This window comes from Phocoena phocoena, chromosome 12 (genome assembly GCF_963924675.1).
Source record: "Phocoena phocoena chromosome 12, mPhoPho1.1, whole genome shotgun sequence".
Taxonomy (NCBI): domain Eukaryota; kingdom Metazoa; phylum Chordata; class Mammalia; order Artiodactyla; family Phocoenidae; genus Phocoena; species Phocoena phocoena.
Genome location: NC_089230.1, coordinates 49,310,645 through 49,338,263, shown reverse-complemented (window position 1 = coordinate 49,338,263; position 27,619 = coordinate 49,310,645). Strand labels below are relative to the sequence as shown.

Below are 27,619 nucleotides of genomic sequence, written 5' to 3'. Positions count from 1 at the left end.
CTCTCTCTCTCTCTCTGACACACACACACACACACACACACACATCCATGTCTTTTTCATTCTCCTGATCTGATAGTCTGAATAGCCTGGTGTGGCTTGTTTTTGAGAATATATGTGGATTCATAGAAGCCACTGGTCGTCTTTTTAGGTTACTCACAGTACGTCTCTAGTGAATATTTGTTTCATTATCTCGCCTGCACTGACATCACACTTATCGCTGTACAGTTTTTGGAATCTTTCACCCTCTCACTTTTGAACATCAAGACTGCATTTGCCCATTCCCAATGTCAGTTCTGTTCTTCACTGTTTCTTAAAAGATTATTGATCTCAACTGTCCCAGGACACTTGAGTGCTCTTAGAGAGGTTCTACTGCTTCCTTCCACCTCTTAGGCTGTGCACAGTTCCCTCTTATCTTGTGTATTTCTTTTTCCAGCATGAAACTTACTATGCCTGGTGAAGATGGAAACAGTACTGGAATTAAGTAGCTCTACACTCTCTGTCATTATTTTCAACATGGCATTTCTAACATATAGAGCAGTACTTGATACACAGTAGGTGCTTAATAAATGTTGAAAGACTGAATGAATTCTCTGTAAGCAGCAGACTTATCCCTTTTCTGTTCTTTTCATGCTTTTAAAGCCTTGCTATTCAAAAAGTAGTCTAAGGACCAGCCCCTTTGGCATCACTGGGAGCTTGTCATAAATGCAGAATCTCAGGCCCCACCTACTGAATCAGAATCTCCCTTTTCACAGGATCTCCAAGGGATTTTTGTGTGTACACTGATTTTGAGAAGCACTGCTCTAAAGCATAACTTCAGTCTCAAGGCAAAACTTTAGGAGTCTTTCCTGTTATCATAGTACTACCCACCCTACCCCCACAGTTCACTAGGCTCCCCGGTTCTTTTGTTGGTCATCCTTGGTCATGTATCTGCTTGCCATCTCTAGGAGAGTTCTCTACGTTGCCTGTTTCCTTTAAATACTCCCCATTCATCATAATTGGGGTTATTCAAGGTTGTAATGTCAACATTTTATTTTTAGAAAGCCTTTCATTTATTTTAAATGATCTTTTAGCATTTTTGGCTGTAGGCTCTTTTTTCTGAACCTTTTGAAAATCTGTTGTTTTTTTAAATTTGATATCCCATTTTACATCATTCCCCTTCCTAGCTCTCATTAGCTTTGATATAGCATTTTCCTCATAAATATCCATTTCATCAGAATTTGATTTAGAATTAAATTCAGTGTTCAGAGAAACGGCAGTTCAGGATTCTTTCAGATTCTCTGAGTTTTCTAGCAGAAATCCAGATGATTGAAATTCCCAGCCTTACTCTGACTGGCCTCTATAATCAAGTAGTGAATGTTTACAATTAAAGATTAACAGGGGCTATACTGTTTTTTAAGGAAATTTGTTCTTTAGGCTTATCCATCTACTTAATGATTTTCCTGAACTGTTTAACCATATACACAGACCCAGACACAGAGAGCAGAGTAGAAAAAGTAATCTAACTCTGAGATAACTACACGCAGGAGAATCCTACTTGTAGGACTTGGGTCACAGCCCCGCTGCTCACCGGGGGGCAGGGTAATAAAGTAGGCACAGTAAACAGCAGCTCATAGAGTCTGGCTTAGTATACCCGAATCATTTTTAGCTAAAAGTAGGTAACATCACAGCACCTTGACTCTCAGACGTGTACATGGCATTTTTGTAGATCTGTGATGTAGTTGAAACAAGAAGGGGTTGGGAAAGGAATGAACATGTTGAAGACCTACTGTGCCAAAAGCTTCACAGCCGTGTTTTTAAAAGCATCTTACTCTAGACCATACACCCTTTTATCCAGTGAATTGTAGAAAATCTGCATTTACATTTGGGCCATCTTATCTCTTTTTTTTTTTTTTTTAATAGTTATACTTACTGGTGGACACCAGAGGTAATAAAACATTTACCACTGCCTTATGATGAAGGTAGGTATACTGTTTCTCTTTTAGTTTTTATACTAATATACTTTGGAATTAAATGAGCTTGATGCATTCAATTCTTTGTGTATAATATTTTATTAGAAAGAAATGAATGACTACTCACTGTTATGTTGCTATTACAATAGATAGGAGATTGTAACATCTTAGCTTTTTTAAAAAAAAATTTTATTGGAGTATAGTTGATTTATAATGTGTTAGTTTCAGGTGTACAGCAAGTTAATCAGTTAAATATACATCCGCTCTTTTTTTTTTTAAGATTCCTTCCCCATATAGGCCATTACAGAGAATTGAGTAGAGTTCCCTGTGCTGTACAGCAGTTATCTATTTTATATATAGTAGTGTGTATATGTCAGTCCTAATCTCCCAATTTATCCCTCCCCCACTACTCCCCTGGTAACCATAAGTTTGTTTTCTACATCTGTGACTCTACTTCTGTTTTGTAAATAAGGTTCATGTGTAGTGAGTGACTCTACTTCTGTTTTGTAAATAAGTTCATGTGTACCTTTTTTTTTAATTCCACATATAAGTGATATCATATGATATTTGTCTTTCTGTGTCTGACTTACTTCATTCAGTATGACAGTCTCTAGGTCCATCCATGCTGCTGCAAATGGCATTTGTTCTTTTTTTATGGCTGAGTAATATTCCATTGTATCTATGTACCCCATCTTCTTTATCCATTCCTCTGTTGATGGACATTTAGGTTGCTTCCATGTCCTGGCTATTGTAAATAGTGCTGCAGTGAACATTGGGGTACAACATCTTAGCTTTTTTTTTTTTTTTCCCATCAGAGGCATAGCATTTTACTTTCAATCAGGATTCAAAGCTAGTACAGAAACATTTATACCAAAAGATAAATTTGTTCAAAAGGTAGAAATTTAACATAAAGATCATTTTGGAGGTTGTATACCCGACAGAGGAGCCACCAACTGCATCTGGAGTTCCTTACACGTGCTCTGTGTACCATCCATCACTGTCACGCTCTGAGGAGCTCCTAATCTGCCTCCTAAAACCTTCCTCCAGCCTCACAGAGGAGAGGAGTGAACTCCTCAGAGGGAACGCACTCAAGATTATAACTCCGGGCCACAGAATTTCCTCTGATCTTTCAGGAGGAAAACAGTAAATAGAATTAATTAATGAATTAATTAAAATTTTGAATTGCCTCCCCAGATTGCAAGCATTTATAGTTGGGAAGTTCTAATTTTTTTTTTTTACATCTTTATTGGAGTATAATTGCTTTACAATGGTGTGTTAGTTTCTGCTTTATAACAAAGTGAATCAGTTTTTAAGGGCAGAGATTGTGTTATACTTTTATCTAAGTAGCCTGATACGTTATATTGTATCTTACAGTTATTAGGTATGTCCCTCAAATGTTTAGTGTATATAATATATTAGTTCATCATTTAAAATTAGTACTTGATGTATGTCTGGATATTTGGGGGGAATGGGGAGGAAGTGAAGACCCATTCACAAGGAGAAATAAAAACTTTTCCTATATCTAAGCAGTGAAAAAAAGTACAGATGTGTGTATAAAAGTACGTTTTAGTCACTGAAGTTTAAATTATCTATTAATTTGTCAGAAAGGCAGGAAAATTTTTATATTAAAAGAATATAATTTGTTCCCAAATTAAATAATTGACCAGTTTGTAATAGAGTTTATTCTTGATTCTGTTACTGATTCCCCTGACCACGGGCAAGCCAGTTTTCCCAGTTGTGAAAGGATATTAAGATCTATTGCCAATCTGGAACATTCCAGTTGAGGACTCCATCTAGTCATGGTTGACCATCCCAACTTTGGGTGGTGAAGGCCATAAAGTAGAAAAGGTTGCAAATGACTTTCGGTTCTTAATAAATTATTAATTAACTTCTAAAAAGTATTTGTTACCTTGAAATTCTGGGTAAAATCATAACTCATATTGCTAAGATTTGGTTGTTCTGGGAAAAAGGGTAGGACTTCAACAGCCTAATATTGCCCGTAAATAGGATTTGAAATATAAAGGAAAATTTAGTGAAATTGCATAATTTTTATCTAGAAGGCAGAGGGTATTTATTTAAGAGCAAAAAGGAATTTAAAGAACTGAATAATTTGATTTCTAAAATAATTCCCCACTCCTACCCCCCTTCCAGAGGTCCCCACCTCCTTAGAGTTTGTCACGCTCAGCTTTGCAGTATATATTCTGTGCACATATCTTGTTCCTCTTCCAAGCGTGAGAGTGCCAGAGGCAGGAGCTGAACTTGTTCAGTGCGCTCTCTGTGAACACAGTTGATATTACAGAAATATTTGAGAGATGTAATCTAAAGGCTTTAAGAGTAACAGGCAGTATCTCTCTTAGTTATCTGTGCTGCGAACTTAAAGAAGTTGATAGTGAAGAAGTTTCACAAATACGAAGAGGAGATTGACATCCACAACGAATTTTTTCGACCATACGAGCTGAGTAGCTTTGATGACACCTTTTGCTTGGCTATGACGAGTTCAGCGCGGTATGTTGTGAGTTCTCTGAAACTGGAAGAATTGGGGAGCTATAGTTTTCCTAGTTTGTACAGCTATATCTTACTTTACTCGGAATCTGTTCTGTAAGCCTGCTAGCAGGTGGTTGTCCAGCCTCTGAATTCCTCCTGCGATTGGGAGCCCGCTACTCAGGAGGCTGTCCTTCTACAGTTAGACAACTGGAGTTAAATTTTTCTCTTAGATAAGTTGAAATCTGCCTCCCTTCGGCCCTGATTTTTCATTTGGAATAAACTCAGCTTCTTAAGTTGAACTTAGAAATTGAGAGCCAGCATAAATTAGTGGACAAAATGCATAGTCTTTGGTATTAGAAAGGCCGGAATGTGAATCTTAGACCAGCCATTGCCTACCTGTGTGACCTGGAGAAAATTACCCAACTTACGTGAGTCTGTTTCTTCATTTCATATAGAGAGGGGTGTGTATCACACAGACACACATGCACCAAGTGCCTAACGTAGTACCTGGCACAGGTGGGTTACTAATAAATGGGGACTCTTATTATATTACTGTTTTTATTAGGCACAGGACAAGTCTAGTTCCTCTTCTGTGTGATAGCCCTCTAGATATTTGAGAAAGCAGTATTAATTTTTTTCAGGGTAAATATCCTTCTTTCTTTCATAACTCATATGACATTGTAGACATCTCTCCACCTTTGAACATACTTCATTTTTCTGTCTCTTTTCGAGTTTGGCGGAGCCTTTTAGGAAGATGATGGTACTAGATTAAGAAAATTAGGCAAAGAAAATCAGTTTTTGATCATTATGTTTTATACTAAAGTTTACATTTTGTATTTTTCATTTACTTCAAATGTGATATATGTATGCCTAAACTTAACATGGTACATGTAGAAACATATTCCATGGTTTGTTTCCTAGAAATCACTCTACATTTTGCTTCAGTTTCAGATAGAAAGTTTGGAATTTTCACTTGCTTCATTTTCAGTTACCTTGTTAAAGTTTAGCAGTTGTAACTGTAAGGTTATTGTCATTTTCCAGAATTTTTCAACTCAGCAAAAGGTGAATGATATTACTTATATGTGTATGTACAGATATACAGTCGATTTTATTTATTGGCAGCATTTAATGCTCTGTAAATTTCCTACAGATACTGAGTTAGAGAACACTGAACCACTGCTCTTAGGAGAAATACAGGGTTAGTTTCCTGAAAACATCTGGTCATAACATTTTCCTCAGCCAATCAATACGTAATCTTATTTTGTATGCTTCTGTTAAAGATACCTTGTGTAATATATATTGTCAATTCATTAACATTGATCTCACAGCCAACAGCACTATAACTCATGCCTGAATGAAGCTTCTCTAACTCGTGTATTTTCTCTATAACATACAACTTTCTTCTGCTTAGAAACACCAGGCAACTTCCGCACTATGCGTGGGGGCCATTTTAGACAGTGAAATCTCCAAAAAGCACAAAAATGTGAAAAACATGGCACTAAATAGACTGTGAAAAGGACACTTGTTTTCAGTATGAGAGCTAAAGCAAGAAGGCAGAGTGTCACCTTGTTCTCCCTCGGTTGGGAATGTGAGCGTTGGGTTACTCTAATTTTTCAACGCGCTGCACATGCGCTTGTCTGCGAGTGATCACAAAAGCTCTGAGTGTTGCCTTTGGGGTTACAAATAAATTTTAGTGAGTAAGCAGATTCTCAAATATGGCATCCACAAATAATGAAGATGGACTGTGTATGTTCAAAAAGAAAGAAAAATTAAACCACTTGCATTTTGAAAACAACATTTTCAAACTGTTAAGTGGGCATTTTGAGTCAGATTCAATATTACTTTCTCTTCCTTCAAAAAATGTAATATTGAATCACACACTTGGAGAAGTATCCTTGCCAGAAGTTATGAGTCTTATCTGCATAAATCATGCAACTGTTGCCTTTTTGGCATCTGTTAAAGGGCTTCAGCGGTAATAGTAAAGTAGGCCCTGTATCGTGAGGAAGTAGCTTCAGCTTATCTCAGTAAGTGGTAAATTAACAGTTTCTATTTAAAGTGTTCCAACAGTGTTTTAATGAATTAACCCCAGCCTAATGAGGTAGGTGTTGATACTTCAATTCATACCACTGCGTTTTTGATCATTATGTCCGCCTCCTTAGGTGGTATTGTGTAATAAAAACATTGTCCATAAAACTGAGCAGCCAAGTGTCTTGCCATTGGTTTTATGAGTTTAATTTTACCCGAAAACGAATTCGTGATATACAACCAGAGGGTATGCATCTTAGCAGTAATTCAGATACCAGCTCTCCTCCAGTAAACAAAATCTTAAATTCAAAACTATTGGATCTCTTAATCAGAGAAAATTCACAGTGAGGACTGCTAACATTGAAGTTACTGAGTACCATTAGTTCATGGGGTTTTACGGCCCAGATTACCTAAACTCCCCTGATTATTTGGCTTAGAATATATATACCTCCTAGGGCTAAGAAGGAATCGTGTAAGAATGTGAATTGAGATAGAAGTGGACAGTCCTCTGGACGGACAGTGATTCACATGGAATTTTCTTCCCCTTTCTTCAGTGACTTCATGCCTAAGACTTTTGGCATTGATCCAAGCCCGTTTACAGTGCGTAAGCCAGATGAAACCGGAAAATCAGTATTGGGGTAAGATTTGCATATAGAATGAAATTTTAAAGATTCATGTAAAATAATATAGCGCTTACAATATAATCTCCACCAAAAACTAATAACTTCAAGTCACATAGTTTGGAGCAGTCCATTCACTGCATCTATACAGGTAGCTTTTTTATAGCACTGGGATCATTAAAAAGTGTTAGACACTGAAAGTGTAATTCACGGGAATTCCAGCAACACGATGCATTTTACTATTTTAAATCAGGAGTTTCCCAGATGGCATAAAGGCAGGTAGCAGATATTATGTATGTCCTTTAATAACTCAGCATCCTCTTTCCCACAACATAAAATGCTTAGGTAAGAATTTATATTAGTTGTATTTATTTTCGTTGGCATCCTGAGGCAACATTAAAGCAAATGCTCAGAGAACTTAACAGATTTTCTGTGTATTACTGTGACATTGTTCTGGGGATGACTGTTATTATATGCAATAATATGAGGAAGAGAACAAACCATGTTTACAGTCTTTATGCTTTGAGACTGGAATGAAATGTGTTCTAGCGTAAGAATCTCTGTTACTGCCACTGACCTGAATAATCCCAGTGATAAGATTTCTCCTAGGCCCTGGCCAGAAACCCTGGCCAGCCTGTAGATTCTGAGTCCTAATTGTATTTGGGAGTGTGTACGGGGGCCTAATTGGATTCTAGCTACGTGTGATTTATACAATGAGATATATATTACTGTTTTCCAGATACACCATTTATGTGGCTTAAATATGTGGCCTTAAATAGCTGCATGTTAAGCCCTGGACCAGATGCGAAGAGGAATTTATAAGAAGGTTAACATCCTCAGGACATTTAGAATTTAAGGAGTTCCTGGGACAAATACGTAAAGGATCAGCTCTATTAGTGTATAGTACTGAAATGTATCAACTTTAATTTTTAGTTGCAGAAAGTTAGAAATGAATTTATTTTCTGTAGTATCTAACCCGTGGTTAGATAGTATTGCATGTTTCTTTCCTAAAAATGCAGAATATTATGGTATTTTAAGTCCCTTGCAGAAAATTTTTTAAAGTAAGAGTGAAATATTAAATATATTAAATATTTTTCATAAACGCCAAAAATATTACCATAAAATGTTTTCTGAATTAAAACAATATTCTTACTACTCTCAAATTTGGCACTAAAATAGAAGTAAATAAGTGTGGGCTTTTTCTATGTTTTTCCCCCCATCTACTCCCTATTATTAGAAGGAATGTTCAGAAAATATAGTTATTTAGTAATAAAACAATTTAAAATGTTAGTTTATGTTCATCAGTTGCTCATTACTTTGGTACAAGTAATCAGATGCCACTGTGATTGCTAAAAATTCATAGGAGGGACAGAAATATACATGGATTTGGCTATCGACCCTTTCTTGAAGCTTCCACAAATTATAGGTAATTTTACTAATATCTCAAACATAATAGTCTTCTATTACGGTATTATAAATTTTGAAAATACTGATTTCACTTACCAAAGGAAGACACAGTAGCCAAGCGGTGAAAAGACTTTTCTGCACACTACAAGCACATACTTGTTTATTTTCTGAATTTATAACAAAGCTTAAATTCATATAAGGTCAGCACGTACATGATAAAATATTAAACTTTTCCCTTTAGCACAACTTGAACCCAGAAGCTGGCTTCTCACAGTCATTTTCTTATGCTTCACCAGGACTAAGGCTTTGGGACACAGCGATACACAGTAAGCGTTGAGGGTTCGGTTTACAGATGGTTCACATCCGTATTCATCTTTTTAAAGAAACAAGAGCAACAGAGAAGAAGCTGTGTTACAGCGGAAGACGGCCGCCAGTGCCCCACCGCCGCCCAGCGAGGAGGCCGTGTCCAGCAGCTCTGAGGACGACTCCGGGACCGACCGGGAGGAGGAGGGCTCCGTGTCCCAGCGCTCCACGCCCGTGAAGATGACTGACACAGGCGACAGTGCCAAAGTGACAGAGGTCAGGGGCCGAGGAGAGTGTTCAGTCCGGCATGAGGCTCATCTCCAAAATCCCGCTTTCAGTTAAAAGGCTGAGAGCAAGAAAAGGTCACATTACCTCACTCATACCTTTCTAATGCACAGTGTTGCAGGCACTGCAGAGATGAATACATCTGACAAAGACATTACTGAAAATGCTTTCTGAAACTGGTGTTTTTGCTTCCATGTGTAACAGTAAATTTCTTGTCACTTCAGAATTCTTAAAAGAATCCTGTCCCTCTCTGAGCAGCCCATCCACTTATTACTTTGGTACAGTAGCCCATCCGTTTATTCCCTTGCTCAGCACATTGTTGGAATGCAGGGTTTGGATCTAGGCCTCACAATCTTTGCATAACCCCAGTGGGAAGTTCATCCTGTTCAATTTGACATTACCAATATATTGAGGGGAAACAAAAGGCAAGTAAACCACAGAAGAACCAAATTTAGCTTTGGGGAAATTTGCTTTCTAGAAATGGCCAAAAGTCATTAAAGCTAGACACGTTGCCATGGGTTGGGGTTGGCAAACTACAACCTATTGGCCAAAACATCCTGCTGCCTGTTTTTGTAAATAAAGTTTTATTTACAACCACCCATGCCTATTTACAGCCATACCTATTTGTTTATATATTGTCTATGGCTGCTCTTGCCCTATAACAGCAACAGAGTTGAGTAGTTATGGCAGAGACAGTATGACCCAAAGAACCTAAAATATTTACTGTCTGGCCCTTTACAGAAAGTGTTTGCCAACTTCTGCACTATACAAAAGCAAATAGTAATTACTTAATAGTTTTTTACCCTAAAATGAACTATTTCAGTGAAAATGAAGTCAGATTTTAAAAAACCATTAACTGAGAAATTTAATGAACCAGGTTGAAGAAACATTGTGATTGCCTTTGTGGGAAAATTCACAGGTTCATTTTCTTCATCTTTGGAAATTATTAATATTCTAGATGTCTAAAACTTCTTCCTGGTTCCCTTTTCTTTTGACCCCAGAATGTTGTCCAGCCCATGAAAGAGGTGTATGGAATCAACCTCTCAGATGGCCTCTCAGAAGAAGATCTCTCCATTTATTTAAGGTAAAGTATTTTCATGAGAGATTAAGGACAAATGCAAATGTAATACAATACCTTATATCTAGTGTAACGTTTAAAAATTGAAAATAGTCAACAATACAGAAGGAAGTGAATTCCACTTGGAATAAAATAGTAGCATTTAGGTCGAATTCTGAAACAATTTATATTTGGAGTTAAAAGGCCTACTTACTGCCTGAGACTCTCAGGGCCCCTCAGTGATAGAAATTTTTGATGCTTACTTGTATTTTCACTGCCCATAAGCTGCAAACTGAAGTTCATAGACATTTCTGCATTCCTGCATTAACAAATCCTCAAGATCAAGTACCTTCTTACAAAATGAACTTGGGATACAGACAGCTGAGGACCTTGTATTCCCTTCAGCTCAGGGTTGGGGTGGAGAGCTGCTGGTGGGAGTGGAGGCTGAGGAGGGAGAAGGAAGCAGTGATGTAGGGGCACCAATTCAGAATGTTATCAACCTTTATTAGGAAGACCTAGCTAAAAGGAGGCGATCTACCAAAAGGTATTCCCTGAAATCACGTATATAATTTTGTGTGTGTGTGTGCGCTTGCAAAGATTCATAGTTATCAGATTCTCAAAAGAACTCCTCACCTAGAAATCCTTAAAACCCTGACGAGACCACTGTAAACGCCCCCTCAACCTAATGTATGCATTAAGAAGACTTAATTATTGCAAGTGAACATGGACCCACTTCATCTGAGTTTGGCTTATGTAAACTGTCATATAAATGAGCACTAACCTCCAGGTCTTTTTTAAGGAGGGTATTTGTTTTGCAGAATCCATTGAGCTGGATATTTTCAGCTCTCTGCTTCAAACTAGTAAGATCTGCTGTAGAATATGTGAAATATAAAAATGTACGGCATTTCTTGACTACAGAAGCACTGGTATGACTGTGCATCACTGTCTTACTGGAAGCCAATTGAGTCGTTCAGAACTCAGCCACACCCTCCTCACTCCTGGATACACAGACACCCAGAGACATTCATACAGCTGTCACACTCTGTAGCTCAACTCTTTAGGAGTTAGTTGAAGTGGGCCTTCATAAGCAACATGATCTGGAAGAATGATTTATCTGGGGTTAGTGACTGAGTAACATGACTTTATTGCAGAGAGCATAAGTGCACATGTCAAGGCTGTTCACTTGCTGAAGATAAAAGTTTGGATAAGAGTAATCTAATTTAAAAGTTTTTCATAGTGCTGTACTGATTGAATAATTGGTAGTTTCTTCAGCACTTTTCCTGACTTTTAAAAAAAGCTCATAAAAACTACAAACTGCATCCCTGAGGGGAAGATGGGTGCATGTAGCACAGGCCACACTTCAGATGGGTACACTTGAGAAATATCAGTGGCCCATTGCCAGGCATCCTCTTACCTTGCCAAGCTGGCCTGGGGCGAGTCCCTTTGGCCTTAGCTGCGAGTCTGGATTAGTGTCGTTGGAGGCTTCTCTGAGGGGGATGGCGGGGGGGCAGTGGTGCTCAGCAGGTGGTCTCCTTAGTCCCCTCCAGCTCAGATGAAAGTACTCTTCCAAGCGGCTGGCGTATGTATACCTGGGGATTCCTGTGGTCCTGAGGAAACCAACTCCATGCCCTGGGTGCTTAGCAGCATCCTTGCTCCAGGAGATGGATCCCTAGCCCGATCTGGCGTTTCCTTGTTGTTTGTCTCACTGCAGACATCCCCGTCCCTGCCACTGCCTCACGTTTCCCCATGCTTCCTGCTGCTGTCACCCTTAGATATGCGAGGCCTTACAAGATCATCTCCCTGGCTTCAGGAACATTTTGGCTCAAGTTCTGTATCACGTTTGAGTAAACGGGATGCAACAAAGTACACGTTTTGTTTCATTCCTATGTCCATGGTTACGACTTACATTTTAACCCATTCCTCCTTTACTTCTCATAAACCCATTCTAACATCAGGCAGTCATTTATAAATCGAGTCTTGTGTCACATAGGGTACTCTTGTGTGCTTTTCTGACGTAAGCATATAACTGTCATTTGAAGGCCCATATCATTTTGTGCGATCTACTGAATTTGTGGCAGGTAGTTCTTTAGCTTTGTATCTGTTATAATTTGTAGATTTGTGCAGCTGGGGCAGAGTCAACATAAACAAGACAAGAGCAGCCAGCAGTTCTGTTCCAGGTGCCCAGATGGAGTTATAAAATTGTAAGTACTAGATTAGACTTGTAAAAAAAAAAAAATCTTTGTATTCATGCCATTCGGGGTGCTTTTTTTTTAAGACTTTATGAGAAAGACATTGTCTTGTCCTCAAATTAGTACAAGCACTAAAGCGTCTCCTCCTGGTGTAATACCGTATCCGAGGAAAACTGGGTAGCTGTGGGGATGGGGAAAAGGTTGGGAGCCTTGCCTTTGGAGGTGGGACTGGAGTTGGTGGGGATTTTCCTCCAGAAACTCTGCTCTCCAGTGGATAGCAGTGGGATGAAAAAACAGCTCTGACCCTGGAGATAGGCTCCTCAAATTCAGTGCAAGACCCTTGAGGGCAGGAGTGGTTTGTCTTTTCTAGCTCTATATCTTCATCAGTTCTGTTAACTTGCTGTTTAGTGAATAATTTGGAGTTTAGTAAATTCTTAAATAAATAGAACTAGGTTCATATCCTGACTTAACACTCTGCCACTTTTTTTTTTTTACCTTGAGCAAGTAACTTAAGTCCTGTGGGGCTCAGTTTCTTTATCTGCAAAATGGGTTAATGGTAGCACCTGCTTCATAGGAGGATGGTGAGGCTGAAATGAAATCATGCGTACAAAGTGCTGAGATCAGTGTCTGGAATACGTCCTCAGTACGTTGTGATCATCACCATTGTCCCTTTCTTCTTCCTATTTATCATTGTTCTCTGCTTGTTGGGACCAAACAAAGCAAAGGATGTGACCAGGAGTGGCTCCTGATGCCACATGCTCAGCTGAGTTTCCTCTATAAAAAGGGGTCACTGTGGTGATTAAATGAGGTAGGATATGCAAGGCATCTAGATCAGTGTCTGGCACAGAGTTGACATTTAGTAAATGTTCTCTTCCCTTTTCTTGGTACAACTTTATCAGTTTGTTTAATAAATTATTTGATAGATACTGACTGCCTGACTTCTCCATGTACTACATCTGCGTGTTCCTAATTGTTAAGAGGCTACTGTAGTGATCCAGGCAAAGACTGGTGCCTTAGAGAATGGTGGCTGGGAGGATTTTGGAAATGGGATGAATCTAGGAAATATTAAAAAGTGAAATAGACCGGATAGTGAAATAGTTGGGTATGGGGAAAAGGCCTTACCGAGGATGGCCGTTAGGTTTTTTGGAAACAATAGGTTTGATTCATTCATTCATTTAGCAAATAGGTATTGAATACCTATTCGGACCTGTGTTAGGACCATGGACAGCTGCCATTTATCGAGGTAAGGAGCACCGTAGGAGGAACCTGTTTGCCTTTCAAGGGGATCAAAGTGGCCATGTTTAGGAGGCAGTTGAATCAACTGATCTGGAACTCAGGAAAGAGCCTCTGGGAATGTGAATGCATGTTGGTGATAATTAAAGCCTCTGGTTAAAGATGACACCACTTAGGAAAAGAGAATAACAGAGTGAGAAAAGGTCTACAGCTGAGTCTTGAGGGGATCTGAGTTTAACGCTGAGGAGAGAGAGACAGAGATGGCTAATCAGAGAAGGGGAAGGAAAACCAAGACTGTTTTATCACAGCCTCCAAAAGGGCTATTTATCCCTTCTTTCTTTCCCCTTCACTATTGTTTTTTCTCTTTTTTAAAAAACATATGAATGGGCTTCCCTGGTGGCACAGTGGTTGAGAGTCCGCCTGCCGATGCAGGGGACACGGGTTCGTCCCCCGGTCTGGGAAGATCCCACATGCCGCGGAGCAGCTGGGCCCGTGAGCCATGGCCGCTGAGCCTGCGCGTCCGGAGCCTGCGCTCCGCAACGGGAGAGGCCACAACAGTGAAAGGCCCGCGTACCACACAAAAAAACAAAAACAAAACATACGAACTCCTATTAACTTAGAGACAGTTTTTCTTTTGTAGGTCTAATTAGCATATGGAAGTATGAGCTCCCAAATGAGCTGATAAATATGTGGCCAAAGAAGGAAAGTATTTCAATGTGTTAGTAAAGTAAGAGACTGTTGACCAAATGATTCAAATGATTCTTCCATTAAAATAGTATGGCACAACTTAGGAGGAGCAGGTGATGAAGTGAATATAGCATTACAAAATAAAAGGAAAACATGTTCCCACATTTCCTTCAACACTGTGTCTACTTTGATCTGTAATTGGTCTTGCTGTTAAGTTACTTTTAAATTCCTTTTCTCAAAACATTTAGTGTTTGCTTTTCTGAGCCTTAGCACAGATGAAAACCATGTGAATCTAGGTTTTTTTTTTAACGTTTTCCACTTAATTAGTACAGAATCGAACATGAGTGTGTCTTGGTGCAGCATCTTCAGCAGGATAACAAAGAGCTTGGTAGGCGCTGCATTATGTTGTCATGGCAACTGCCTGAGAGTGTTGGTTTTTGGTGTGTGTGCACGCGTGCTTTAAATTGAAACTGTAACTAGGTTCTTAAAATGTCAGCTCTTCAATTTTAAATTTCTAAAGCTATGCCAAAACCAAGAGAAATTAGATTTATATGAGATCCTGGAAGTTCTCATCTTATTATGTTTTGGGTTCTGGTATTTTTTAAAATATATTGATAGTAAGTTTATTTTAAGTTTATATACATATGTATCAACTCATCTCTGGACAATTCATAATCTTACCAGTTTTTCTTGAAATTATGAGGCAAACCAATACTCCTTTTCTAAATATGAGGTATACAACAACCAATGTAAAATATATTGACAGTAAACAATAGGCAGGGAGCCAGTGGGTTAGGGGCTCCTGAAGCAGAGGTGCAGAAACCTGCATGGGGAGCTGGGCACGGTCACCCAAGCTCTTGCAGGACATTTCTTAGAAGCGGATGTTAAACCCCAAACTAGTCAATGTCTGCACCGGCAGCCCACTCATAGCTGTATTCTGTGAGTGTGACCCTCCCTTCGACTCATGCCACTCCCTAGGTGTATGGGTGGTGATTAGGGAGAAATGACATCAGCCAACATTTCCTGAGCAGTGTGTGATGGGCACTATGCTATGTACCTTAATCTATATTAACTCAATTCTCACAGTAACTCTAGGAAGTAGGTCTTAACTATTATCTTCATTTTACAGATGGGGAAACTGAAGCACAGAGAAGTTATGTAACTTTCCCAAGGTCAAACAGCTAGCAAGTGGAGGAACAGGATTCAAACCCAGATGAGCTGGCTTTCCATCACTAAGCTATAAATGCCTAGTGTTACCAGCTGCTCTTATACCCACAGTGGTAAAAATACTGGGTTATTAGTGTGACCAACCCTCATTTTGATCTTCTGACATGATCTAGTTTGTAGGCAGCTCTGTATGCAGACATAATGTTTCAGCCCCATTGAGCTTGGAAATTGTTTTTCATATTTAAAGAGAATATACCTTTACTCTTTTCCTGGTACCCAGCATATTGTCCCAAACGTAGACATGCTTCCTGGGCCAGCATACTTTGCTTGACTCGTAACATGATGTGGAGGTTGTTTAAGCCGTCGTGAGAACAGTGCTACTGCTATTCAGAGTTGCTGTCATCCTAGTAAGTTGTAGGTTCTTAAGAGTTGTGTTCCCTGCTGCCTCCTGAATAGTACCTAAATTGAGTGCTCAGTAAATGTTTGTTGAAATGTACTCTCACCCCCCACCCCTCCCATTACCATCAGAGCCTGCATGGGGCCCCACGAGCATCCCTAGAAACCCACCTCACCCATCCTTGAACACTTTTTAGTTCTTCCCTATTCTATTTCCTGCTCATAAGCCCTCTGCCCTCTCCTGCCTTCTGATAGAGGAAAAAAGTAAGCACACCAAGGTTTTAGCATTTTTTCTCTCTGTCCTGCTTCCACTTGCACCTGTAACCAAATGCAGAATGAGAAGGGCCTGCGTGGAAGGACTCTCTGTGCCAGGGCGGGTGGGGTGCTGTGTAGCCCAGCGGTGATTTGCTGTATTCATGCCAGAGCACCCTGCCCTCATTGTACACTCCCACCAGTTCTGAGGAGTTTTTAACTAAGCAGCAAGTGCCAATCAGTGTGGGTTAAAAAGAACATGCACTCGCCTGTTATTAGTGCCTGCTGTTCCATGGTTCACCTATTCTAGGAACATGTCTCACTTGTTTAAAATTACCTCTAAGAAGTGGTTCAAAATGTAATACATAGAGTTTGGGTAAAATGTGTCTAATTTAGGATTCTTCCAATGCAGGATGAGCTAAATAAGTGTGTTTACTGTTTTAGGACCCTACAGTTGAGTTTATTCCCTAAGTACATCTCACAGTAAGTAGCATTTACTGACCTTAGAGGGAATGCCCCTGGGAATGGGCTTCTGCTAGGGGAAGCATTTCACAAATCAGAGCGTGCTGTTACACAGAATTAGGGCACCTTTTCACACCGATGAGGTGAGCATGACACTAGGCCACGATTAGCTCAACTTTGTTACTTTTCACGGTTTTCAGTGATGAGTCCCTACATACAAGTCACTCTCCGGGGTTCCCCACCCCCGCTCCTGCCTCATTGATTTCATCTCGTCCTCTGCAGATAGTGCTGTCTTCTCTGCCGCAGCCTAAAGAAGTATTTCTGCCTTAATGGCCTTGTTATCTTTCCCGAACACCCGGGAGTACAGTCTTTAAAGGTTTAAGGATTAGAGCAGTTGGGAGGCAGTGATCAATGATTAATCAGCTAATTCCCTCCACAGGTGGGAGATGGTAGGTGACAACAATTCCTCAGCCCAAGGAAACTAGGCTGTGACCTCTTCCCTCACCCCAGAAATTACCATAGAAGTCTTTCTTTCTCTTTGATTCTGGCCTTTACTTTTCTCTCTTTAAGCCTCTTCAGCTTTTCTTATAAATACTTTCCTAATTATCTCTCTCTGCTTTCCCCTTACTCCCTATTTCTTTTACTTTTAGTTCCTCTCTTTTCCCCTCTTTTTCTTTTGCCATTCTCTCTCCAGCCCTGCCAGGGTATTTTTAGCTCTTTTTATTTTTAAATACAGTAATCTCTCCACAACACAAATTTCCTTCCTGTATTTTCCGACAGTGCTTTTCAGATTGTAATCCTGGACTCATTAGTGAGCCATGAAATTAATTTAGTAGGCCTCCACGTAACAAAATGAAACAAAACTGAACTGAGAGGAGAGAGGTCACGAAGAAAAGGGGTCAGGAACAGATGAGAGGTTTCTGTGGTGTATCCAAAGTGGGTAAAATAAATGCAGGCCTTGGAAAATACACTCTTATTACTCACAGTGAATTGAGAGCTGGGGTGCCTAAACAAGGGAAAGAGGTGGCAGGAAGCTACACTGAAAGTCAAAATGAAAAGCTGTTAGATGGATAAAGGAAAAACAGAAAAATGTTGAATGCCTCTTTGTTTGAATATTATTTACAATAGCACTATGTATACTATGTAAAACAAGAAAATTTAATGAACAGGGTGAATTTTTTGCACCTTTCAGAGTAGGCTATCCTGAAAGGTTTCTAGCATATAAGGAATAATAAATGGAAATTTAATTGTAGGTACTTGTGTAATTAATTTAATGTATCTAAAATGACTTTGATATTTTAAAAATTTAGTATATTGACTGTTTTTGGTGACTACAAAGCATACCATTTATGGGGATTCTGTAGGTTCACACGAGGACTTGAGTACCTCCCCTTAATATGGGTTTTTCTTTTTTTCCAAGAACCTAGCTAGCACTTCTATAAGGTAAGGTATACTTACCTTCTAGGTAAGGCATTATAGGCATTAAATGACAGGTATTTATTGACTGTTCACTATGTTCCAGATTAGGTGTACGTACAGTAATACACAGTTGAGTGAGGTATAGTCCCTGCCTCTGAGGGTTTACATTGACCTGGGGATGGGGGGGGCGGGTGTGTGTGTCAGTGATTCCAGGTGTAGGAGGTGCTGTGGTGTTAGCAGAGGAGGCTCTGGGGGTGCAGAGAAGAATCCAAATCAGACAGATTCCTGGGCAAGCTGACCCTCAGGCTAAATTCTAAGGGAAAAATGGAGGTTGCCCAGTTGAAGAAGGCAGAGAGGGCAGAGGGTCAAGACCACACACAGCTTTTGGAGACCCGTATGGAATTCTGTGTCTGGTGCAAGGGGATTGTCAGCAAGGAGGCCAGAGACAGACCAGCAGGAACAACATCAGAAAGATGCTAAGTGAGAGAGAGTGACCCTTGTCCTAGAAGCATGTTTTAATCAGCGGAGTGATAAAGGTCACTCTGGAAATAGCATGGAGAATGGATTGGAGAGAGAGAAACAGCATATCTGTTGGAAACATCAGGACAAGAAAGTGATTGGAGTCTGCTTGCTATTGGCAGTTGATATAAAGGGATTTATTTTGTAAAGGTAGACTCTGTAGGGATTGGTAAATTTTGGTAATGGATTAGATGTGAGGAATGTGCTAGAGGCAGGAGTTTTCTAGCTTAGTTGAGTAGGTCTGGTTACCAGGATTGGAAGTACATGACAAACGTAAATTTGGGAGCTAAGGTCGTTCATTTGTGACAATAATAAGGTCAAGACGATTTGTCGGGGGCTCAAGAGGTTTTAGATTAGAGAGATTCAGTAATTTTGTGGGTTTTTTTCTGCTCTTGATTTAAAAAGCAAGTAAGTTAATTTTGTATCTTTCTCTGATGGGGGTCTGAGTTAAATAGGTTATCATACATGGTTTTTAAATTTTCTTGAGATCCACGGTCTGATTAAAAGGAAAAAAATCCTTCAATTACTGATAGAGATGAAGAATTTATTAGGGTTTTAAATGTATTTTTAGCCCATAAAACACCTTTTTTACATGAGCAAGCAGGTTAATCCTGGGGGAACAGATTTGCATATCTGATATGGCCATGTGAGGGTTATTACTCATTGGTTTTCTTAGCTCTGCATACAAGAATCACATTTTGTAACTGTTTAACCTTTTGTTATTTTGTTAGTTTACCAAATTATCATCAATTCTGTGTGTGGAAGGTGAGTGGGATGGTTTCGGGCAGCTGGAGTGGCCACCGCGCCTTCCTGACAGCCTTTCCTTTTGCACGATGATGTTATATGCCCAGGTATGATGTGTTCATTGCCCTTGTCTTCTCTGAGCTTATGCAAGAAGTCTTTCCAGTTAAGATAAAACTTGGGTTGAAATACAACAAAAACCATTTTAGTTTTATATTTAAATGTAGGGCTGTCATCATACGTGTGACTCAGAACCCTTTGGGGCTTTTACACATGATTTTAAAAATAAAGTACATGTCCCATTAAGTCCTAATTGTGTTCAAAATCCACCAACAGGCATCAATAGTCTTTTAATGTTGTATCATAATTTTCTGTAGTTAACATTTTCGTAGTATTATTCGTTTTCCTTATGGTTTTATGAAGAAATTTGAAGAATACTACCATGCAAATCAATTACATTATGTTTTCAAAATTAAAGGTGCGTTCATATTTTGTAATCACCTTTCTTCCATCCCTCCCAATTTATGGGAACAGAAAGTCCTTGGTTAAAAAAAAGAAAAAAAAACCCACTATGTGGTATTTTTAATCTGAAATTAATCTAAAAAAACTGTTAGTTACTTGAGGCAAGGCTTAACTGCCTTTGGGTCCCCAGTCCCTAGCATAATACCTTGTGTGCAGTAAGCATTAAATAAATTATGAATAAATAATATTTTATATTCAGTAGTTTTACCTCTATAAGGAATATCATGCAGTAGTTAAGTGTGAGGGAGAAAAAGGGAGAAATGTCAGTGTTAACAAATTGAAGCAAACGGCAAGACAAATGATAAGATATTTGTAAGTTTTTATTTCACTATAGTATATTTTCAGTTTTAGATGTAACAACACAGAGTGCTTGGCAGGTCTCCCATGATTTTCTCAATTGACAAACCATTGATGTCCTTATTAGTTAATTTATACATTGTTACAGGCTAAAATAGGATCATGATTTTCTTTTTAAATTTAATTTTGTCCAGCTTTATTAAGATATAATTGACATATAGCATGTGTCAGTTTAAGGTGTACAATGTAATGATTTGATATGTGTATATACTGCAAAATGGTCACCATAATAAGGTTAGTTAACACATCCATCACCTCACCTAGTTAAAACTGTGTGTGTGGTGAGAACTTTTAAAATCTATTCTCTTAGCAACTTTCAATACACAATACAGTATTATTTATAGTCACCATGCTGTACATTACATCTCCAGAATTTATTTATCTTATGAGTTTGTACCTTTCGACCACCTTCAGTCATTTCCCCTATCCCTCACCCCGTCTCTGGCCACTACCTACCAATCTGTTCTGTTTTATGAGTTCAGTTTTTGTTTTGGAGGGGTTGGTTAAGATTCCACGTATTAGTGAGATCATATGGTATTTTTCTTTGACTACTTCACTGAGGCATAATGTCCTCAAGGTCCATCCATTTAACAAAAGGCAAGATTTCCTTTTTTTTTTTTTTAATAGCTGAATAATATTCTTTGTGTATATATAACACATCTTTATCCAGTCATCCATTGATGGACACTTAGGTTGCTTTCATGTCTTGTCTATTGTAATTAATGCTGCAATGAACAGGGGGTACATATATCTTTTTGAGTTAGTGTTTTTGTTTTCTTCAAATAAATAGCCAGAATTGTGATTGCTGAATCATATGGTAGTTCTATTTTGAAGTTTTAGGGGAACCTCCATACTGTTTTCCATAGTAGCTGCACCAATTTATATTCCCATTAATATGTACAAGGGTTCCCTTTTCTCCACATTCTTGCTAGCACTTTTTTTTTTTTTAATAAATTTGTTTTTGGCTGCATTGGGTCTTCGTTGCTGCACGTGGGCTTTCTCTGGTTGCAGTGAACGGGGGCTACTCTTCGTTGTGGTGCACGGGCTTCTCATTGCAGTGGCTTCTCTTGTGGTGGAGCACGGGCTCTAGGCACATGGGCTTCAGTAGTTGTGGCTCGTGGGCTCTAGAGCTCAGACTCAGTAGTTGTGGTGCATGGGCTTAGTTGGTCTGCAGCATGTGGAATCTTCCTGGACCAGGGCTTGAATCCGTGTCCCCTGCATTGGCAGGTGGATTCTTAACTACTGCACCAGCAGGGAAGCTCTATCTCTCCTTTTTGATAATATTCTAATAGGTGTGAGATGATATCTCATGGTTTTGATTTTCATTTCCCTGATGATTAGTGATGTTGAGCACCTTTTCATGTTGGCCGTTTGTATGTCTCCTTTGGAAAAATATCTGTTAGAGTCCTTTGCCCATTTTTTAGTTGGATTATTTGTTTTTGTGCTATTGAGTGGTATGAGTTCCCTATATTTTGGCTATTAACCCCTTATGAGATAACATGGTTTGCAAATATTTTCTCATTCCATAGGTTGCCTTTTCATTTTGTTGATTACTTCTTTTACTGTACAGAAGCTTTTTAGTTGGATGTAGCCCCATTTGCTTACTTTTGCTTTTGTTGCTTGTGCTTTTGGTGTCATATCCACAAAATCATTGACAAGACGGATATCAAGGAGCTTTTCTCCTATGTTTTATTCTAAGAGTTTCATGGTTTCAGGCCTAACATTTAAATCTTTAATCCAATTCTGCTTTTGTGTGTGATGTAAGAAAGGGGTCCATTTTCAATTTTTTTTGATGTGAATATCCAGTTTTCCCAGCATTATTTATTGAAGAGATTATCTTTACTCCATTGACTATTCTTGGCTCCCTGGCCAAATATTACTAGACTATGTATGGATAGGTTTATTTCTGAGCTCTCAATTCTGTTCCATCAGCCTATGTGTCTGTTTTTATGCCAGTACCATACTGTTTTGATTATCATAGCTTAGTAATATGGTTTGAAATCCCCAGTTCTGTGGGGTTTTTAAATATTTATTTGGCTGTGCTGGTTCTTAGTTGCAGCATGTAGGATCATCATTGCTGTGTGGGGGATCTTTTAGCTGTGGCATGTGAGCTCTCAGTTGTGGCATGTGGAATCTAGTTTCCTGACCAGGGATCGAACCCGGGCCCCCTGCATTGGGATCCCGGAGTCTTAACCACTGGACCACAGGGAAGTCCCGATGCCTCCAGTTTTGTTTTTTTTTAATTCTTCTTTCTCAGGATTGCTTTGGCCTTTTGGGATCTTCTGTGGTTCCATAAAAAAAATGGAATCATTTGTTTTATTTCTATAAAAAATGCCATTGGAATCTTAACAGAGATTGTAATGAACCTATAATTACTTTTTAACATTATTTATTCTTCCAGACCATGAACACTGGATACTTTCCATTGAATTATGTTTTCTTCAGTTTCTTTCATCAGTGTCATATAGTTTTCATTGTACAGCTCTTTTACCTCCTTGGTTAAATTTATTCCTAAGTACTTTGTTTTTGATGCTATTGTAAAGGGGATTGTTTTATTTCTTTTTCAGATAATTCATTGTTTGTTAGTGTACAGAAACTTAACTGGTTTTTTGTAACTTGATTATCCTGCAAATTTACAGTTTTTTCCTGGAGTTTTTAGGATTTTCTATCTATATATCAACTGCACATAGGAGTGATTTTACTTCATCCTTTCTGATTTGGATCCCTTTTACTCCTTTTTCTTGCCTTATTATTCTGGCTAGGATTTCCAATGTTGAATAGGAGTGGTGAGAGTGGGCACTCTTGTCTTGTTCCTGATGTTAGAGGAAAATCTTTCAACCTTTTATCATTGAGTCTGTTAGCTGTGGGCTTGTCATATATAGTCTTTATTATGTGGAGGTATGTCCCTTCTATACACAACTTGTTGAGAGTTTTTATCATGAATGGATGTTGAATTTTGTCACATGCATCTATTGAGATGTCATGTGATTTTTGTCTTTCATTCTATTAATGTGATGTATCATATTTACTGATTTGCATGTGTTGAACCATCCTTGCATTCCAAGGATGAATCCCACTTGATCATGGTGTATAATAACTTTAATGTACTGTTGAATTTGATTTGCTAGCATTTTGTTGAGAATTTTTGTACCTATATTCATTGATGATATCAGTCTGTAGTTTTCTTTTCTCATAATGTCCTCACCTGGCCTTGGTATCAGGGTAATGCTGGCCTCATAAAATGAGTTTAGGAGTGTTCCCTCTTCAATTTTTAGAAGTGTTTGAGAGATTGGTATTAATTCTTCTGTAAATTTTTGGTAGAAATCACCAGTGAAACCATCTGGTCCTGGGCTTGCTTTGTTGGGAGGTTTTTATTACTGATTCAATCTTCTTACTCATTATTAGTTCAAATTTTCTATTTCTTCATGATTCAGCCTTGGTAGGTTGTATGTTTCTAGGAATTTATCTGGTTCTTCTGGATTGTCCAGTTTGTTGGTGTATATCAGTTGTTTATAGTTGTCTTGTATGAGCCTTTGTATTTCTGTGATATCAGTTGTAATGTCTCCTCTTTCATGTATAATTTTATTGATTTTGGTCCTCTTTTCTCCTTGGTTATTATAGCTGAAAATCAGAGAACCAGCCTTTGGTTTTGTTAATTTTTTCCATTATTTTCCTATTCTCTATTTCATTGTTTCTGCTTTAATCTTTATTATTTCCTGTCTTCTGCTAACATCTGGTTTAGTTCTTTCTCTAGTTCCTTGAGGTGTAAAGTTAGATTGAGATCTTTCTTCTTGATAAATGTGTTTCTCTCTGTAAACTTGCCTCTTAGAACTTCTTTTGCTGCATCCCATGAGTTTTTTGATATGTTAGTTTATATTCTTATTTGTCTCAAGATATTTTTTACTTCCCTTTTGATTTCTTCTTTGATCCATTGGCTGTTCAGGAGGGTGTTGTTTAATTTACATGTCTTTGTGAGTTTTTCAGCTTTTCTCCTGTTATTTTTAGTTTCATTCCATTGTGGTCAGAAAAGACACTTGATGTAATTTCTATCTTTTGAATTTGTTGAGATTTGTTTTATGACATATCATCTAGCCATGAAAATGTTCCTTGTGCTCCTAAGAATGTATATTTTGCTGCTGTTGGATGGTTTCTTAGGTATATTTGTTTAATAGTGTTGTTCAAATCCTGTTTTTTTTATTTATTTTCTGTCTGGATTATTTATCCATTAATGAGATTAGGGTATTATATCCCCTACTATTATTGTATTGCAGTTTATTTCTCCTTTTAGTATTTACTTTATATATTTAAGTGCTCTGATGTTGGATGCATGACTATTTACAATTTTTGTGTCTTTGTTTTAACTCCCTTTATCATTGTATAATGACTTCCATCATCTCTTGACCATTTTTAACTTAAATTCTATTTTGCTTGATATGGTACAGTGACTTCTGCTTTCTTTTGGTCACCAAAAGAAATTGCTTGAAATAACTTTTTCCATCCCTTCACTCTCAGTCTTTGTGCATCCTTAAAGTTTAATTGCGTTTCTTGTAGGCAGCATATTGTTGGATCTTCTTTTTTAATTTATTCAGCCACTCTGTCTTTTGATGGGAAATTTTAATCCATTTACTTTTTTTTTTTTTGCGGTACGCAGGCCTCTCACTGTTTGTTGTGGCCTCTCCCATTGCAGAGCACAGGCTCCAGACGCAGAGGCTCAGTGGCCACGGCTCATGGGCCCAGCCGCTCTGCGGCATGTGGGATCTTCCCAGACCGGGGCTCAAACCTGTGTCCCCTGCATCAGCAGGCAGACTCTCAACCACTGCGCCACCAGGGAAGCCCAATCCATTTACATTTAAAGAAATTATTTATAGGTAAGGACTTACTATTGCCATTTGTTCATTGTTTTGTAGATCTTTTGTTCCTTGCTTCATTTCTTGCTGTCTTCCTCTGTGATTTGGTGACTTTTTGTAGCAATATACTCTGACTCCTTTATCAGTCTTTTTTTGTCTACTACAGATTTTTTCCTGTGGTTACCATGATACTTACAGAAGATATATTTGTAGCATCCTATTTTAAGGTGACAGTAACTTCAACAGCATGCAGAAACTTTATACTTTTACATCTCCCCCGCCATCCATTATGTGGCAGTAGGTTACTGATGGTATGATTTACACCTTTTTAATATTATATACCCAATAACAAATTATTCTAGTTATGGTTATTTTTAATACTTTTTTTAACTTTTAAAGTAGTTGCATGCGATTATGCACCACCATTACAACATTAGAGAATCTGACTTTGACTATATATTTATATTACCAGTGAGATTTACACATTCATATGTTTTCACAGTGTTAATTAGCATCCTTTTGTTTCCACTGCCCAGTGAGCTCCCTGGCCAGACAGGGCCACCAGCTCAGCTCTGCAGATGCAAAGAGCCTCTGGCTGGGATCTGTGTTCAGTTGTAGCTGCAGGGAGGAATATGTTCTGCCAGGATTTGAGTGCTGGTTACTGTAAGCCCTGACCCCTTCTCCATTTCTCTCTGATTCTCCATGATCAAGCTCCAGAGATTTCCCCAGTGATCCCTGTGAGGTGAGACCCAAATGGGCCCCCTGGGAAGTACCCTGCAGGGCTGGGGGAGCTGGATATTTACTTTGGGCTCTTTTTCCCCCCACTGTAGAAACTACAGACCTGGGGGCCCTCTTGTGTGGCCTTGTGACTATCCAGAGGATGAGCAGTGCAGTCAGAGTGTAGCCATTCCTCTTATTCTTCTAATGCTTTCCTTCTTGGTCTCTGTGGGTCCAGGAGGGTGCTTCTACTTCACCCCCTGGATTCTGGGATTTTCACAATGGTGACTTGTCTAAGGATAGTTGGTTTTCTTGTGAGGGGGATGATGTTGGGGACAACTTACATTGCCATCTTGATCCATGATTTTCTTATTTTCAGTTCAAATCGCTGAAGCTCTTCAAAAGAATCCCTTGATCAACATGCCTAGAATTGAATCAAGATTTCTTGATTTCCATTTGCCTGTTGTTTCTAAAACACATGAAACCTTAAAAGTTTTGCTTTCTTTTTGTATTTAACTTACTCTTAGAATCTTACAATTTAAAAAAATTATGGCAGTTTGATCTCAGTTGGAAAGAAGGGAAATTTTTACATTTAAAAAAATCTTCCTTCTCAAACCCACACACTCTTTAAGAAGATGGTTTACATCCATTAGTAAAGGGTCACAGTTTCTATTCTGTATGTGTGATGTCACCAAAACACTAATTAAGCCCCAGAATATCTGAATAAAATGTATCCTGTCCTTATGCAGGAAAAAAGAGGACTTGAGACTATCTTGACTTTCTTAACCATTTTGTTTTACTATTTATAATTGTGTTAGAAGTTCATTGCTTAATGTCAAAATTAAGTCAGTGCTTTTTAAGCATTGTACATCAAAGTAATATCTCTTTAAAGATAAAACTCTTTCAGGCTTATTTCAAAAGATGAATAGCTAAATTGGTAGCTCCTTTATCATGTGGTTAGAAAATAGGAGAGTAAATTGACTGAATAGTTAATATGGTCGGGTACATTTACTTTCAGTAATAGAGTAGAGCTAGGAAAAAAATTCTGATATCTTTTTGGGAACTCTAAATAGAATTATATTTGAAGCTTCTCAAACCAATAACTTTATCCTTTATACTCTATTCTACTCATTATTACTCTTACTTGTCCAAAGATTTTGCTTTTGTTTCAAACAGTTTTAGCATAGTAGGTATTATTACTCTTGGATTTTCTCATGCTGTAACAAAATCAGTTATTGGTTTATTTATATATCACATAGATGGTACAATTGAATTGTTTACTAGTTTATTTTTCATTTTAGCGTTTAATTTCTGTTTTTACATGGAATCTTGGATATTTCCCAATAGTCTCATGAGAAAATCAATTGGTGTCATCTGAATTCTTCACATACTTCTTTCCTCCCCAAAGCCATCTGTAATGGCTTCTAGAAATACATAGATAACAGTCAGATTTGTGTGGAAAGGTGCAAGACAGCATTCTCAGAATGTCCCATTCGAGTACACATGTGTGTTTAGCATATTAGGACTGTGAAATTTGGGAACTGGAAGACGTTTAGGGGTCACTGGACTCAGTCCTCTGATTTTCTAAGAAAACAAGCCTGGAGAGGGTCTGCGACTCATTCAGAGTTACAGAACTCTTAAGTGATAAAGCCGGGACTCAACTTCATTTCTTTGGGACTTAAACCCAAAGTCCAGTAACATGATAACCTGAGCCAGGCAGCTGGAATTCCTCCAACCCATACTCCTATTGGGTGCGGCTAAAAGTGGGGGAGCCTCCCACAGGCAGCATGGACAGTAATAAATAGTGAAAACTAGCACCTCATCACCAAAGGAAGAAAAAACAGTAAAAAGCATAAAGCAGTGAGGCTCAAAATGTGGTTTGCAAACTCCTGGGGAGTCCTCCAGCCCCCACTGAGTCAAGTCCTTCTCTGGCCTGACTCCTATAATGAATGCACCTCCATCCCAGGCAGGCCTTCAGCAT

General features: G+C 38.6%; 1 protein-coding gene across 1 annotated transcript in view; it reads left to right on the top strand.

The window, feature by feature from the left end:
• FIG4 (FIG4 phosphoinositide 5-phosphatase) overlaps positions 1-27,619 on the top strand; it is a 136,008-nt gene that overhangs the window by 84,734 nt on the left and 23,655 nt on the right. The window contains exons 17-22 of the mRNA XM_065888453.1: positions 1,900-1,958; positions 4,307-4,454; positions 7,013-7,096; positions 8,869-9,064; positions 10,075-10,157; positions 12,245-12,331. Coding sequence (XP_065744525.1) covers positions 1,900-1,958; positions 4,307-4,454; positions 7,013-7,096; positions 8,869-9,064; positions 10,075-10,157; positions 12,245-12,331 — 657 coding nt within the window. The remainder of the gene's footprint in view (positions 1-1,899; positions 1,959-4,306; positions 4,455-7,012; positions 7,097-8,868; positions 9,065-10,074; positions 10,158-12,244; positions 12,332-27,619) is intronic.